Source organism: Tachypleus tridentatus, chromosome 10 (assembly GCF_004210375.1).
Source record: "Tachypleus tridentatus isolate NWPU-2018 chromosome 10, ASM421037v1, whole genome shotgun sequence".
Classification (NCBI taxonomy): domain Eukaryota; kingdom Metazoa; phylum Arthropoda; class Merostomata; order Xiphosura; family Limulidae; genus Tachypleus; species Tachypleus tridentatus.
Window position 1 is genome coordinate 71,110,063 of NC_134834.1, and position 17,992 is coordinate 71,128,054.

Sequence of the window (17,992 nt, forward strand, 5' to 3'; positions counted from 1 at the left end):
TTATAGTAAAATATTTTACTTTAAAGGAGAACCGAAGATTGTAATTTGTTAGATATTTCAAAATGGCAATATTCTTATCTTTGTACTTAAATGTGGTTTCAATTTTGTACGATTTTTAATTGGTCATGAGAGTCTGTGAATTCTATCTACATTGAGTTTGTATTAAATAGTTTTTCGGTTATAAAAAAAAAGGGGGATAATAGTTGTCTCGTATTCGTTCTCAGGATGTTCAGGTTTGACTGTCCTTCACCTAGTTTCGTCTCAAACTAGCAATAGTATATGTATACACGTGAACTAGCCCGTACGTAGTAAGTTCAAACGGTTTTTTTTCGACATGAAAAGAAGTTTGTGTAACATGAAAAGACTGTTATAGTTATAAATGTGACTTTCAGATTTTTTTTTAGTGTTAGGTGGCGTATGATTTGTCGAAATGATATATTGATTTTGATGCAGAAGTTGTAAGAAAAAAATTGACTTGTTTTGTTATATTACAGTTGAAATCATGAATACTCGTAAAAGAAAGTTCTTTAGTTTATAACTCAGAAAATATTCTAAACGTATGACTATATGTTTTGTAAAAAACTATTTGAATTGTGCTTTAAAATGATTTCATTTGGTATTTAATGCTAATTGTAATATTTACAATAAACTTCATTTTACTGTTTCGTGAAAAGCTTTTGATCAACATTTATTTTACTTGCAAATTCGTATTCAATACAGACTATATAGGTTATCAAAGTTAATGTATGAAATTTTACGAACTAAACACAAATAACTGTTTGGAATGTGAGATATCCAGACACTCTTACCAGTCGAATATGTATATATATTTGTGTGTGTGTAATAAACTACAAATAAAAGAGCGTTACAACAGTCCAAGTGTGACAAATAAATATGGTAGTAGCTAAGATTTGCAGTGTTTTCTGTTTTATTCTGGGTTCATAGAGTAGCGCTTTTGCAGTGTTCCAACGGCTCTTCAGTTTCTTATGAAGTTAACAGTTATCTCGGTCTTAAAGAAAAGTTCCTTAAAGCACTCCTAACACTCAGAACATCACTTACAGAACTTGAACAAAAGCTCGAGTCATCTTATCTGTATTAAACGACATAAAGTGATATAATTATCCAAACGAACTTAGTTGTGTATTTTTCCACGTACTGTATGTGATTATAGTGCTCTGTAACTAATATGTTTTTTTTCTAACTGGTACACGTGAAAGGAAGTGCAACCAGCCAAAGATTTGATTTATCTTTCAGTCTCAGTAAAGGTGTTAAGATGTTGACATTTTGAGGAGCGTCACTAAAGATAATTTTCAAGTATCTAATGAGTTTTTAGTGTCATTTTTGATATACTAGCTTGCTAGTTTAAAATGTCAATAGCTTGTCACTTATAGTTGTGAATGTTAGTTAAACATAATAATGTAACTGAAGCTCAGTACAGAGCTTAGACGTCAACCGAGATCTGTATATGTTATTACTGAACAGTAGGATTCGTAAACTTTCAATTGCTCTATTTCAAGTACTTGCTGTGAGCTTTCTGTAAGAGGTTCTATGATAGGTACCTGTTTAATGTACGAGTATTTTTAACCTAAACTTCAAATAAGATTTCATGAAAACTATGATGTTTAAACAAGATATATGGAGACCAGATGAGAGTGTTCTTAAAAGATGTATTTCTTGCAGTCAAGATCATCCGTATTTCTTTCTTTACTTAGCGAGTTACAAAAGTTCGAAGGTCAAATTATAGTCGTTTCTATATTAATTAGTGTCTTAGAGGTTAAAATCTTAGCTTATTCTTGGGTTGTAAAAAACATACTTCAGACTAAAGGGTAAAGGTCATAACTGTTTCTCAGGTTGAGTAAGACATCAGTAGAGTTCAAAGGTAAATTTAATTCGTTTTTACTTTATTTGTACGGAAAAATAAATTTAAGTGCTACTAACATTAGCACAATATTATTAATACCGCACACTAATAATTTTGACCAGATAGTAGGCCTGCAAAAGTGCAAAATGCCTATTAGCCAAATCCGGCATGGCCAGGTTGTTATGGAACTCTACTCGTAATCTGAGTGTCGCGGGTTCAAATCTCCGTCATATCAAACATTCTCGCCCTTTCACCTAGGGAGGGGTTGTTATGATGTTACGATCAATCCTACTATTCATTGGAAAAGAGTAGTCCAAGAGCTGGCGGTGGGTAGTGATGACTAGCTGCCTTCCTTTTATCCTTATACTGTTAAATTAGGGACGACTAGCGCAGATAGCTGTGTAGCTTTATGTGAAATTCAAAAAAGTAAACAAACTCAGCTTATTAGTTTACGCACTGTGAAACTAACTCCGAAAGTATAGTCGCATTGCCAACTATAAAGAAGTAAGTAACTTTCATTCTTAGGACAAGACGCAAATAAAATAAGGATGTAATAATAAGAATGCTACTAAATTTTTAAAACAGCAACAAAATAAATACATTATCGTTTCTCTGACGTTGTAACATCTAATATCTTGAAAAGCAAATGGATCCACTTTACAGCGCATTTCTCAAGAATCTATTGTTCACTTTTCGTACTTATTTGTACTTGTTTCCACTAATCTTTTGAGTTTTTCGAGTTGTAAATGAGATAATATATAAATCATAGTTTTGCGTCTTTGCAGGAAAATTAATGTGTGAAGCTTGACTTACCCACATTGAAAATAGCAAAGCTAGCTTTTGTACAATACACATATGGTTTATAATTTTAAGGTTTTAAACGCGTTAATCGTATCTACTTTTTATGTTATTGTTGTTTTACAGGCTTTTAAAATAGTCACAGAAATACATTTTTTACAGTAAAACGATATTTGAAGACAACCAAGTAACATTATCAAAGATTTCGGACATTAGGATAAGTGTAATTTCAATTCATGAACAAAAAAATCGTATGGCGAATAACAAGAAAATGAAATACAAAGCAAATTTTCAAATTTCGTAGGAGTGAGTTTTTCAGATGTTTGTTGTTAATTGTAATGCTACACAATAAGCTTTCTGTGCTGTGCTCACTGAGAGTTGAAATCCATTTTTTAATGTTACTTTTGTAAACCGTGGAATTTGTAAATATTAGTAATTTCTGCTATTATGTGGCAGTGGTAACTGTTTGTTTGTTTTTTTGATTTCGCTCAAAGCTACTCGAGGGCTATCTGCGCTAGCCGTCTCTAATTTAGTAGTGTAAGACTAGAGGGAAGGCAGCTAGTCATCACCACCCATCGCCAACTCTTGGGCTACTCTTTTACCACCGAATAGTGGGATTGACCGTCAAATTATAACGTCCCCACGGCTGAAAGGGCGAGCATGTTTGGCGCGACGGGGATGTGAACCCGCGACGCTCAAATTACGAGTCGCACGCCTTAACACGCTTGGCCATGCCGGGCCAGTAATAACTGAAACATTTTTTCACGAAATAACTTAAATAACTAATATTGCAACTTATCCTTAGGGGTTCGTAAAAAATATTACCTGTTTCTGTTTGTTCGTGACAGTAATTTTTAGACATTAGTCTTGTCGATGTATTGATGAGAAAAGCTTTGAAATTTAAAGCAATTTACTTTAATTTGTTAAAGTAAGTTTTTATAGGTAATAATTTCGATTATAAACAGTTTTGATGATTTGATGAGATGAGGCAAGGCCAAGTGGTGAGGACACTCGACTCACACGCTGCTGGTTGAGAGTTAATTTCCCCATCCTACCAAACATTTCCATTTTCAGCTGTGGAAGCGTTAATCCCATTATTCGTTGGTAAAAGAGTTGTCTGTGGATGGTTGATTTTTCAGTGCTAAGTTAGGGACAGCTAGCGCAGATATCCCTCTTGTAACTTAACGTAATCTTTTGAAGAAATCACGAAAGGAAGTTCTTGAATATTAAAAATCTTGGCTTTCTTATGTTAGTTACTTTAAGATAGTTGTTTTTCTCTAGATATCCATGTTAGTCTGATTGTTTATTTGATTATGATAAACTGGGGCTTTGTATCTGCCGTAATCCCTAATTTTGAACTACTGCCGACCGAAAGGAAAGCAATCAGCCGAAAGGAAACTCGCCGCTAAATTTCAGGGTACTTTTTCCATGAGTTTGTGAGAGTAATTATTTGAAATGTTAGCCAGTTAAGTTAAAATCACATTTCAGTTTACAAATTTTACGAATACCTAAACGCACTGTACACTGCAAAAACGCTCAAATTGCATGCTAAGGTTAATAACTAACAATCCGCTCCTATGAGCATGTCACTAGTCCAGGAAGCATGACACAAAATGGAGGTAATGGAAATCGATTTTTCTAACTTGTTTAGTTCTGTATTGAAGTACAATACTCCAGAAGTAACAATCTTTAATAAGGTAGCAATGAAAATATGTTACACTCTTGTGAAAATTAAAACAAATGGTCATTTTACAATATTTTTGGCATGGCGGCCGGTGTAGGCTCGATGGACCCGCTGATTTCCTTTAATAGTCATTTTTTCACACAGACGGCGTCATTAACTGTGTTTTGCAGTACGGTCGATCTATTTTTGGGATATATGACGAAATTTTGAGGAATATTATGTCATTCAAAATTGCGTTAAAAGGGCAAAAGACCAGTCAAAAAATAACTTTTTACCAAATCAATGAAGAAAAAACGGTATCAATGGAGTCTGAAATACAAGAACTGGACGCAAGAACAATGGAGGAAGGTGTTATTCATTGACGAGACTCATTTCTTCGTATAGGGTCAAAGAAGTCTGCGTGTTTGCAGATCTCCAGGTGAGAAACTTCGAGAATTTCACATCAATCAGTTCGTAAAACATCCCTTGAAGAAGATGTTTGGGGGATTTTTCAGCTACTAAGGCGTCGGAGGCTTACATATCGTAGAAGGTATGGTGCGAGGACCACAATACATCGAAATTTTACAGAGAAGAGTCGTTCCAGAATTGAAAAAGAGATTTCCAGATGGATCTGGCATTTTCCAGCAAGATCTGGCTCTGTGTCACACATCGAAACTTGTGAAGAATTTTATGACTACAATGCGAATAAAGGTGCTGGACTGACCTGGAAACTCTCTGGAATTAAATCCTATAGCAAAATTTTGGGCGATTTGTAAAGAAAGACTTCGAGGAAAAGACTGTACTACGAAAGATAAGCTAATTGAAGCCATAATTGAGGTGTGATACCGCAAACCAAAAATTAGTAAAGATTGTAGTCAACTCGTGGACTCAATGCAAAAGCGGATTAATGATCTTCTGAAAAATAAAGGGGGTCATATCAAGTATTAATTTGTGAGCAATTTTTGGATTCTCAGAAATAAAACGCAAAAAATTGAAAACAATCGTAATTTTCCGTCTTGTTTCAATTAATTTGCACAAGGTGTATGTCAAAAGCATTGCGGCTGCCATTTCCAGTACCGATGAGGGCTTTTTCACAATACCAGGGCTTATCCAGACCGACTGGAAAACAACAAATATTATGGTGGACTCAGCAGATAGCCAGATGTGGCTTTGCTATGAGAAAACACACACACGCATGATTTATATCACCAGTTATCATAGAAAATGACTGCCATGTTATGAATGAGATTAAATAATGTAATTCTAATTTTATCAATTTTATTCAAGTCATGTAATAAAGTTAGGCTCATGATATATCAATTAAGAAACTTAAGAAGTGACATTGCCCGGAATGGCTTAAGTATGGTTCCTCGTCCCCCAAAGTTGTAGAGCCATAAAGAGCCTGAATTATAACTACAGTTTTAGAAATATAAATGTATGGTATCCAGTTACTTTTTATGCGGGTGCATTTTTATAGTTACTCCACCGATTGTCTGGCCCGGCATGGCCATGGGGTTAAAGCACTCGACTCGTAATCTGAGGGTCGTGGGTTCGAATCCCCGTTACACCAAACATGCTCGCCCTTTCAGCCGTGGGAACAATATAATGTGACGGTCAATCCTACTGTTTTTTGGTAAAATAGTAGCCCAAGAGTTGGCTGTGGGTGGTGATGACTAGCTGCCTTCTCTCTAATCTTACACTGCAAAGTTAGAGATGGCTAGCGCAAATAGTCCTCGTGTCGCTTTGCGCGAAATTCAAAGCAAACCACTGATTGTCGGCTTACAATTGAACTCTTAGTTCGAAAATCAATTGCGTCTTTAAAAGAGAGAGTTTACAATTCTTCCTTTGTTTTTTCAGCCAAGCACTTCAAAATATTGGTCCTTGATGAGAAAGATTTCACTCTAGTATAAAATTTATAAGTTATGTCCTTCAAAATTATTTTATATCGAAAATAAAAGTACATAAATTTTCAATAAAATAAAATGTCTGGACTTATCAGGGTAATCCATACCTAAATAGTGCTGTTTTTATAATAACGAAACTTTGGTTTTAGTTTCTTTTTGTGTTTTTAAGGGGCAGGATAACTTTTTTATATACACATTTTCAGTTTTTTAACGCTGCAACTTTATTTTTTAAGATATTCAGGTAGAATCTCAGAAAACGTTATTGTATTAAACCACTCGATCCTTCTATATAGCATGGCCAAGCGCGTAAAGCGTGCGACTCCTAATCCGAGGGTCGCGGGTTTGCGCCCGCGTCGCGCTAAACATGCCCGCCCTCCCAGCCGTTGGGGTGTATAATGTGACGGTCAATCCCACTATTCGTTGGTAAAAGAGTAGCCCAAGAGTTGGCGGTGAGTGGTGATGACTTCCCTCTAGTCTTACACTACTAAATTAGGGACGGCTAGCACAGATAACTCTCGAGTAGCTTTGTGCGAAATTCCAAAACAAACAAACCTTCTATATATCTTAAGTGAAATGTAGTGTAAGTTAGTGAAAGGGTCACGTTGAAGAATTAATGTTTTACAAGCATTGTGCAGAATCGTGTTTTTTATTTCCTTTTCCGGTTTTACGACTGTCTGTTGAATCTAGGTCGGACACCACACCTCAGTAATGTCTTTGACTTAAAGTTGATATTGTGCTGTTTGTATTTTATGAAAGATACTGCCAGTTTAGGTAACGTATTACAAAAATAATCGATTTTTACCTGTTTAGAAAACGCAATACAAAGAATATTTTGTATAGCATTGTCCTTTAGTGGAAAAATTCCCATTCGTTGTCCCTAACTACATACATTGTAACGTTCACACTATATGTTGATATAGATACATGTGTATAAAGCTGTCAATTTCCTGCAGTTCAACTGCAATCTTGTAACCTTGTAACATTAAATATCAGGGTAAGACACTCGTGGTGGGCTTAGCGTTGATAGTTCATTGCATAGCTTTGCGCTTAAACACGCCATTTTTACATCTATGAAATTTAGCTGTCGACGGAAATTGAGGTAAAGCATTATGAAAAGGAAGAAAAAAGAGAAACAAAAACCCTACAATATAAGATAAATTAGAATAAATTTTGTTTCTCTGTTTTAGCAACATTACGAAGATGCATTGTCTGGTCATGTGCTAATGTATACGATTCAGAGTAATGTGTGTATGTGTATATATGTAAGTGTAATATTTAACTTAGATTTTCCTGTGTAAACAAAAGTGAAGGATACACAGATAATTAAAAATAAATGTCAGCAGATAGAACTTGAACTTTAATGTGTAAGTACGTGTGATATTACATCACAGTAAAACTGATAATAATTTACAGTCAGCATTTTGTTTTCTAGCTTAATACTGTTTTCGTTACGAAAAGTGCATAATAAAATTTTAATTACAATGTTGTGTGTCACTACCGACAAGACAAGGTTTCGTTCAGTTACAAAACTCATCAAACTATAAAATTAAAGAAAATGTTGACTTTTCTAATAATTATTTATTAAACAAAAATTCCAGTTCTTAAACCTGCAAGATCTCGACTAGTTGTTCTTTTAAAAGTTTGGTTTTCAAGAAAGTTGGAGCTATCGTCTGCTGAAGGTTTGCCCTACCAAACGGAATTTTTGAAAATTATTACTAAGCAATTCTTTCAGATTCCTTGTTAAAAACGTAATAAAACTGCCATTCACATAAACCACGAAAGTAGTCAATAAAGAATGTGCAATGAGTTTTAGTTAGTGTGTGTTGGAATAGATGAATGCTAATCTTAAATACAGCTAATAAGTATATGTGCCAGGTAAAAGTCAGTAGAAGCAGCTCTCTAATAAAATATATGCTCTGTCCTTTACCTGTTTCATCGATGTGTTAGTATTAACACTAGAGTGATAGGGTATACACATTGATCACAAAGTAACTTTAACTTGTAAGTTCGTGTTCAGTTTTTCGAATTTGATCCTGTACATGCTTAACAATGTACATATTAAATATTCTAAACTTTCTTATTGGTAGTTTTCTTCAATTTAAAAAATGTCACATGCAACGGGTTCTCATTATACGTTGGAGTTACGAACTGAAAATTTCCAGCAATTAACAAAACGGTGTATAACGGGGAATTTTTACCCATAAGAATAATGGGAAATAGGGGGATAGAGACCATAAGAGCGTGTTTATTTGTATATTTTAATTTCATGCAAAGCTACACAAAAGAATTCAGGGTTGTCTACTGTCCTACTTGAATGTCATTAGTCTATGTTTTTGGTGCATTAATTAATTAAATGGAAATTATTTAGCGCATTACCGCCATTAGTATAAAAACGTAGGGTTAAGTGTCACCGACAAAATAATATATGATTTTTTGTATGCGAAAGTCTTATGATACTAACTGAAAGACTGTTTGTTTGTTTGTTTTTTTGGAATTTCGCACAAAGCTACTCGAGGGCTATCTGTGCTAGCCGTCCCTAATTTAGCAGTGTAAGACTAGAGACAAGACAGCTAGTCATCACCACCCACCGCCAACTCTTGGGCTACTCTTTTACCAACGAATAGTGTGATTGACCGTCACATTATAACGCCCCCTTGGCTGGGAGGGCGAGCATGTTTGGCGCGACTCGGGCGCGAACCCGCGACCCTCAGATTACGAAGCGCACGCCTTAACGCGCTAGGCCATGCCAGGCCCGCCAAATTTCGTAATGATATACACACTGTGTTAAAAATTAGAAGTATTAAATATATAAAGACCTTTAAACGAGTAAAAATAGGTCACGTGATCGGTCAAACTGACCGAACCAGTGTTGATAGAATTAAGCTGAACTGCGTCAAAAACTATGGACGACGTATATGCAGGTAAATTTTACATTGTGTTCCTTAAAAAATTAGCGACGTATAACGAGAACCCTGTATTTAGTGTTTAGTTATGACACCTAAATACATGCTTTTTATCCTACGTAATAGTTTTACATTTGAATTCCATTGTCGGAAATTTTATATTTGGATTGTTATGGATAATTTACCAATATGTACGTAAACACGACTGAAAAAATTAAATTTCATGGATGTCGCCTGCGTCCACGTAAGATTGTCTTTGTATTCAAGTTGTTTGAAAGGTTAGTAATTCCCATATTTACCATATTTTTGAAATCATGTTACGTCGACCATTGTTGATTTCTTAAGTGCAATATTCGAATTTTGAGAATAATAAAACATGACAGTTATAGCCTACATTTGATAAGTCTTATCAAGTACATACATATCAACACAAAGATTTAAAAATACCAAATCGATAAAGAGTATGAGATAAAAAGGGTCGAAAATAGCTCCTGGTGTTAATTTGATTAATAAAAGTAAAACTGTACAACAATAGTATTTTTACTTATGAGGATTAAAAGAGAGTTTTGGATATTTCTGAAAATTGATTTTTACTTCAGGTGAGATTTTGGCGTGATAAATAAATAATGTTATCCCATTACTTTAAGTTGCTTTATCTGTAGAATGATGTTCCTCTCTTCTAACTGTAGATCTCTCAATAAAACTATGTGAAATATTACTGTACTAAAAGCTTATAAAAACAGTAACGTTTCAGTAAAATTTATGTACTAAATTGTTATTAAAGTTATCATTTGGTATTTGCTCCAAAACCTTTAATATAAAAATATATTATTATTACGCAGCAATTGTAAATTTTACACATACATGTATCTTTTGTATCTTTTTAGGAATTTTCGCCTATCTGAACTATTTGGAGCCTCGTACAAGACGAGAGATTTTAGAATTTTTGATCAAAGGGCTTCAGAGAATGGAATACCGTGGCTATGATTCAGCTGGTGAGTTAGAACTTTTTTAAACATTGTTTATATGGGTCAGCGATAATTTTTAGAACTCACAACGTTAAAATTCAGGGTTCAATTCCCCGTGATGGACAAAGTAAATTGCCCAATGTGACATTGCGTTAAAGCAAACAAATCATTTTTTCTTTATCCAACTGACGAAACTGAAGCAAAATCAAATATTAAGTAAGTCCTAACAACATTATCAAGGAAAGAAAGTGTTATATGTCAAATATGTCGTTTTCAGATGTTTCAGCCATTGATACCGGAGTCATGGAGCTTTTAAACGTTGTTGGCAGAAATGTTGTCCAGACCAATTTATTTCAAGGTGTCAAGTGTTATCTTTGCCTTTACTTACAAACCTGGCTCTAAACCTCACCATATTCTTTGTAAATTACACCTTTTATCAACAAATAAATCCATAACAAAACTTGGCTATATTTGTATCAATACGTCGTAACCGATAAAAAACATTAAAACAGATGCTGATAAGAAATATTAAGATGAACACATTGCACTAGGCCAGTACATTCCCTTATTGGGAGTCTGTCTGTGGCGGTGTTCGGTTGTATTCTTAATTGCGATCTTGGAGGGTCAGATGCTCTCTAGATATTTTCTACTTTTAATAGGGGGCTTAACTGTTTTAGCCTGTCTTGAATTTTGCACAAAGCCACATAAGTGCTCCAGCCAACAGGCTATGACAGGCCTCGGAGGCTTAATTGAAATTTTTTACAATAAAGAAAGAGATTAACTACCTTTTACAAAATGATAAAACGATATGAAACTCAATCATAACATAAGATTCGAAATATTATATACATGTTTTATTCTCTACAGAGCGATAGTTATCTAACTCTAAAATTATTAAAACATTTTTGATGGAGTAAAATATTGATTGTTTGGAATTAAGCACAAAGCTACACAATGGGCTCTCTGTGTTCTGCCCACCCCGGGTGTCGAAACCCGTTTTCTAGCGGTGTGATTCCGCAAACATACTGCTGTACCACTGGTGGGCGAAGTAAAAGAAAGACACTCTTCATGCAAGAATGGAAACAAAGATTGTTTGTTTGTTTTTTTAATTTCGCGCAAAGCTAAACGAGGGCTATCTGCGTTAGCCATCCCTAATTTAGCAGTGTAAGACAAGAGAGAAGGCAACTAGTCATCACCACCCACAACCAACTCTTTGGCTGCTCTTTTACCAACGAATAGTGGGATTAATCGTCACATTGTAACGCCCCCACGGCTGAAAGGACGACCATGTTTAGTGCTACTGGAATTCGAACCCTCGACTCTCAGATTACTAGTCAAACGCCTTAACCCACTCGGCCATACCAAGCCAGGAACAAAGAACTCAGGTCGATTTTTTCTGAGCTTCCATAGTAAATGAGTCTAATGAATAATCAAACCAGAAATGCAGTTCAAATAAATGGTTACGTATACGTGCTGTTAATTAAGTCATCACGTCTCTCAGTGGCACAGTGGTATGTCTGTGGACTTATACTGCTAGAAACCGGGTTTCGATACCCGCGGTAGGAAGAGTATAGATAGCCTTTAGTGTAACTTTTTGTCGCATAACAAACAACAACAAATACATCACGTTAATGATAGCAGTATAGCTTCAGTCTTTAGTGTACATCACTGTGTCGCTCTGGGAAGTTACATTTAAACTAAAGCTTTCACTCTTGCGTATATCTTAAAAAGGGGTTAACTTATTATTGTAATATATCCTATTATTCGGCGAATTTGTAAAACTAGTACGTAGTTTATTTCATGTAACGATAACAAATTAGTTTATTTTTTCGTAAAGTTGCTACACTCTACTATCATTTCTACACAGTTTTAGATCTAAGTCCACAAATAAAATTTGTCACATTATAACGCCTTCACGGCTGGGAGGGCGAGCATGTTTGGCGCGACGCGGGCGTGAACCCGCGACCCTCGGATTACGAGTTGCACGCCTTACGCGCTTGACCATGCCAGGCCCATTCACAAAATAAATTAACTAATAATATCTACACTAAACAGTCTTTTGTACTGTGACAATCCGTTTTACTAGATGTTTCACAAAGTCTCTCAATTATTAATATTAGGGGGCCCGGCATGGCCAAGCGTGTTAAGGCATGCGACTCGTCATCTGAGGGTCGCGGGTTTGCATCCTCGTCGCGCCAAACATGCTCGCTCTTTCAGCCGTGGAGTCGTTATAATGTGACGGTCAATCCCACTATTCGTTGGTAAAAGAGTAGCCCAAGAGTTGGCAGTGGGTGGTGATGACTAGCTGCCTTCCCTCTAGTCTTACACTGCTAAATTAGGGACGGCTAGCACAGATAGCCCTCGAGTAGCTTTGTGCGAAATTTAAAAACAAAACAAACAAAATTAATATTAGCAAACATCTTAGGTGTATTAGGACTACTTTTTTAAACTTTCTCTATCTAACATCATCGCCATGTTAGCAGCTTTCTCTAGCAAACAACTAAATTAAAGTGTTGAAGATATAACTTACAACAATATTACTGTTACGTTTTAGAAATACTGAAATCTGTCAACAAATACAATATTAGAATAAACTTAATCAGACCCTTTAATAAATGTGTTTGTCTCCAAAGCCGCATGTCGGTAGTGTTGGTGTTAAAACAAACAAATCTCACTAATGATATAATGGTGTAGCTGATTTATTATAAATAATGTTGCTGGTTTATTTATGTTAAATGCGCTGGTTCCTAGATTAAGTAGTGTTATTGAATTTCCTGCTAAGTAACATAACTCGATGAAGTAACAGTGTAGCTAGATTAATGCAGGAATGTTCAGCAGTTACAGGTGCCCAAACAGTAGTGGTTGTAGTGAAAAATGTAGACTATTTGGGTTCTCAATTTTTATATGACATACTTAATGATGTTTGCGGAATTCTTGAACAGATGTGAACAGGGGTGAGATGTTTGATGCTTTTGTTTTCCAATTCACTTTCATTATGCATAATTATAGCATTGATGCTCTTTAGCATGTCGTTGCTCTGGTTGTTATGATGTACTTTATTCATATCTCTTTGTTCGTATACTATTTTTGTTGTTTTAATCCTTCTGTGTGTCTTTTACGGCTTCAATCTTTTTATTTGCTTGTATTCTTCGAACTAAAAAAATCAGCTGAAAGTAGTAATTACATAAAAGTGAATACTGTAAAAGAATAATCTTACAATTATAACAATTTTGTAGCTAGCTTTGTAGTAAGTTGTGAGCTTCCTAAGTACTATTCATGAGCTAAATTTGTCATTGAAAATCAGAGTTGATACAGCTAAGATAAGTTCGTTTGTTCATTTTCGTTCTTTGGTGCAAAGCAACTAGGCTATTCGCGCCCAATTAAAATAAATATAGACTTTAAACAACTTTTTGAAAGCAGGAAGAGATTTAGGAAACCTGTATTACTACAAGGAGTTGCATAGCGCTAAAAGGCAAAGAACTGGAATAACATGAAAAGTGTTATTTAATATACCCTAATTGGTATTTTTATTAGGTATTCTGCATTCATGCAACAAACACTCTAAATACATGTACGTGTAAAACCAAACTAATTGCACAACATCTCAAATGATAGTTTAAGCATTATAAATACAGAAGTACATTCCTTTTACAATTGTTCTGAAAGATGCAAGACAACACCAAGATCACAGTTTGTAAGACTTGAAAAGGGGCAAGTTAGTGGTTAACTCTTCTTGCGAGAGGTTGGCTTTTGTTTGGCTCTTAAAAGTCACTTGTCACAACAAGTGCTAATCGATGCGGTGGCTAAGCAATAACTTTAAATGCTTTCAACTTGAGAATTATAAATGCAATCCTTGGGACAAACATAATGCAGGTAGTCAGTCCAAAGGGCATGTTTTTCTTATCAAGTGACACTAGCGTTTTATGTTACAATTAAACCCAATTATTAGGAGACGTTTGGTTTGGTTTGAATTTCGCGCAAAGCTACGCAAGGTCTATCTGCGCTAGCCGTCCCAAGTTTAACAATGTAAGACTAGAGGAAAGGCAGCTAGTCATCACCATCGACGGCCAACTCTTGGACTACTCTTAGCCCGGCATAGCCAGGTGGGTTAAGGCGTTCGACTTGTAATCTGATGGTCGAGGGTTCGAATCCCGGTCGCATCAAACATGTTCGCCCTTTCAACCGTGGTGGCGTCATAATGTTACAGTCAATCCCATTATTCGTTATTAAAAGAGTAACTCAAGAGTTGACGGTGGGTGGTGATGACTAGCTGCATTCCCTCTAGTCTTACACTGCTAAATTAGGGACGACTAGCGCAGATAGTCCTCGTGTAGCTTTGCACGAAATTCAAAAACCAAAACAAACTCTTTTACCAACGAATAGTGAGATTGACTGTCATATTATATTGCCTCACAGCTGAAAGGGTCAGCATGTTTTGTGTGATGGGGATTTGAACCAGCGACCCTCAGATTACGAGTCGAGTGCCTTAACTATCTGGTCATGCTGGGTATAGAAGGAGAGTCAGGAGGGTCATTTGGTCTAGGTCCCAATCTCAAAAGAAGGCTTCAAATGTATACAATTGTAATTTCTTTCATTTGTTAAGTTTCACAGATTGTTTTTATCTACAGAAAAAGGCTAGAAAAAAAACATTTATTAAATGTTGAATAATTTTAATAAATATAAGTTAAACATAAATTATTCAAATTATGTTTGACTTTTCTTTTGATCTAATGATTGTCTAATTTTCTTTTCATACGTCATCATCTCTTTTATACTATACACAGAGGCCTCAAAATATAGAACAGTCCCGGGTCCAGCTGAACCTCTGAGAGGGCCTGGTTATAAATATTATTTGTGTGAATAAACGTATATTCATTTATTAAGTTATAGAAAATATTATTTACGATGTCTGCGTATCACAAATATTGTGTGTTTTCTTATAACAAAGCCACATCGGGCTATCTGCTGAGCCCACAGAAGGGAATCGAATCCCTGATTTTAGCGTTGTAAATCTATAGACTTACCGCTGTACTAGCGGGGGATACCACAAATAATACCCAACTAAATGACGTAAAAGTATGTTAACAAACACAAGTAATATTCTAACAAAAATTTGGCTCTTGGTGACCATTTTATATTTTGTCATTGGCTTGACTTGTCAAGTCTTAGTCTGGACAAAAGATCATTAAAGAGCAAAAAACTCGAAGTTGTTGGCATGTTAAGAATAAAAGAAACCAGCTTCAAACAGCGTGATGAAAGAAAAAGGTCAACTAAATCTGAAATAATCTTAAAACCAGTTTTACTACTTTGTAGCACTCGAAACTTGAATTATTTAAGCGTGACTATTTGAAATTTGTCAAAAACTGTAACTTATTTTATATTCAACTGGGAAGTTTAATTTTATGTACATATTTTAATATTATGCAAAATATTAATTATATAGCAATGGAAAGCGATATTTTAATATTCGTTAAAGGAAGCCAGAATTGCCGAAATATTTGTCCCTCCAGAAGATATGGTTTTCTAATTTGCCCTAGAAATGGTAATATAGAATATTATTTACAATTAATGTGGTCCCCTGGTGGCTCAGAAGTAAATTTATGCACTTAAAATATAAAATCCGGGATTCGATTCCTATGGTATTATCATTTTCTATGATAATCAATAGCATGTTGCTTAATAAATTGTGAAAAATGTAAGGACTATGTGAAATGATTACACTGAGTGATAATTTATATAACATTGATGTAAAATAAGAAACGTTATGAGGAATATAACTATTAATCTTTTTTATTACTCAAAATGAATAATTTAATACGTGGTAGAAACGCGGTGAGAAAATTCATTAATTTGTCTGTTTAGAGAAATGTATTTTTTGTATGTTCTTTGGAGAAATGGAATTTTCTGATAAAAAAAACACGAGTTTGTTTTAAAAAATTAAAAAGACAGGGTGCCTTATAGTGAATGTATATGTAATTAGGTAAGTGTTAAAATCTGACAATTATACCATCTCCCATGTTTACGAAGATGCTGTCTAAATGTACAGTGATTAGAGTTTTCAGTTCTGTGATGAAGAGTTGGAATGGAAACCAGAACAACAAAAAACAAAGAAAAAATGTGGCGACATGGAACAAAATTATTATCTTCTGTAATTTTTCACTATAGATTCCGTTGAATTTATTTGTTTGAAAATATTCTAACTGTGCTTTACACACCAAGGGTATCGAAACCTGCTTTCTAGAGGTGTTAGTCCACAGACATACGGCGGGTGCCAGTGAAGGGGATATATTTCGTTGAAAAACCACTTTTAAAAAAAAAATCGTAATTATGTTTCTGGTGAATATGTTTTCGCCACAGTAGACTAAATTTTACAAAACTATTATAACGTTTTATAAGTGTAAATCAATTGTTAATATTATTTGATTTCTCAAAATATTACTCTAGGAGTTGCAGTACAAATGTATAAAACGTTCTGGTATAACTTAAAGAGGGAAGAAAAGAGGAATTCAATTTGATAACACTAGAGTATTGCTCCACGATGACTTAGCTCTAAGATTGAGGGCTTACAACCTTCATTACTCTTTAAAGAAACAAGCACTAGATTATTAACAAGAAGTAAAAAACTTTGTGGTTAAAAGATGTAAACGTAATTTTGTTTAAAATGTCATAAAAATTTTGTTCTTTCTATGAAAATTTTAGCCAACTAATTATTTAAAGGCATAATGTTGATGTAAGGTGTTTTTGTTGTTGTTGTTGTTTAATGAATTATGTGAGAACAACTCTTCGGTAATAAATATATATGTTCCTTTGACATCCGGCCTCGCTAGTACAGCGGTAAGTCTATGGATTTATAACGCTAAAATCAGGGGTTCGATTCACCGCGGTGGGCTCAGTAGATAGCCCGATGTGGCTTTGTTAAAAGAAAACACATACACACACTCCTTTGACGATAGGTAAAAAGAAACAATTCAATCAAAATTTCAGTTGCAAACATTTTAAGTTTAATGCTTTTTTGCACAAATTAAGACTGAATATTAGTATGTGTGTTGAGAAAAGAATAATATAGGCTGCACTGCCTTATACATTTTGTATGATTTGGGGATCTCAGCCAGTAATGGATGGCGAGAGTGCTTAGATTACAAACTAAAATAGGAAGAGTTAAATTTATGCTGTTATCTGACATACTTACATATTTTAACATTGTTATAAAGGAAGCGAATAAACCCATTAAACAAGTGCAGTGCTCCAACTTCCCTGTGATAATGGTAGCAATCGCTAACAAAAGACTCCTAAACAGTAGTCATGACTGATTATTTTAAATTTATGGCTAACAGAACGAGTTTTGTAGATAATATGATTCAGAGCAATTCTATTCCTGATATACTGTCAAATCAAAAAACCTTCGTTCGAGGAAAGTTCCTTCACCAGGTACCGCCATCTTGATTGCTTTTGGCTATCATCTTTGTCGCATTTAATTTCCATTGAATTGAAAAAAACAAAAGTATGGGCCTATAGCCTTTGATTTAACCAGTACAAAAAAAAAAAAAGAAAAAGATTTATTATTTAATGAACGCAAGTCGTCCCATAGATAGACATGTATACCTATCAACATCTTTGTATGTATTAATGACTTGTATTTCTTGACCCTACTGATCTGTGCCACCTTTTATTTCTGCTTGGTTGGGCTTCACGATTGTTGAGGTTTAGAAATTTTATTTTATTTTATATTCACCACGTTGAATTCGTATATATTACAATGGCTAAACTTAAAATATCAAACAAAATTTTCGTGCCAGTAACTACTTGAAATTTGTTTTCTTAAGAGAAATGCGAGGTCGCAACAAAATGCTGAAATTCCTGAACTCTCGAGCAAAAATGTGCACGAGCTCAGTTTA

At 34.8% G+C, this 17,992-nt stretch overlaps 1 protein-coding gene across 4 annotated transcripts in view; it reads left to right on the forward strand.

Moving 5' to 3' along the window:
* Window positions 1-17,992, forward strand: part of LOC143229533 (glutamine--fructose-6-phosphate aminotransferase [isomerizing] 2-like) — a 45,521-nt gene that overhangs the window by 7,218 nt on the left and 20,311 nt on the right. For all 4 annotated transcript variants that reach the window (XM_076462007.1, XM_076462010.1, XM_076462008.1 and 1 more), the window contains exon 2: window positions 10,017-10,124. In XM_076462007.1, coding sequence (XP_076318122.1) covers window positions 10,017-10,124 — 108 coding nt within the window. The remainder of the gene's footprint in view (window positions 1-10,016; window positions 10,125-17,992) is intronic.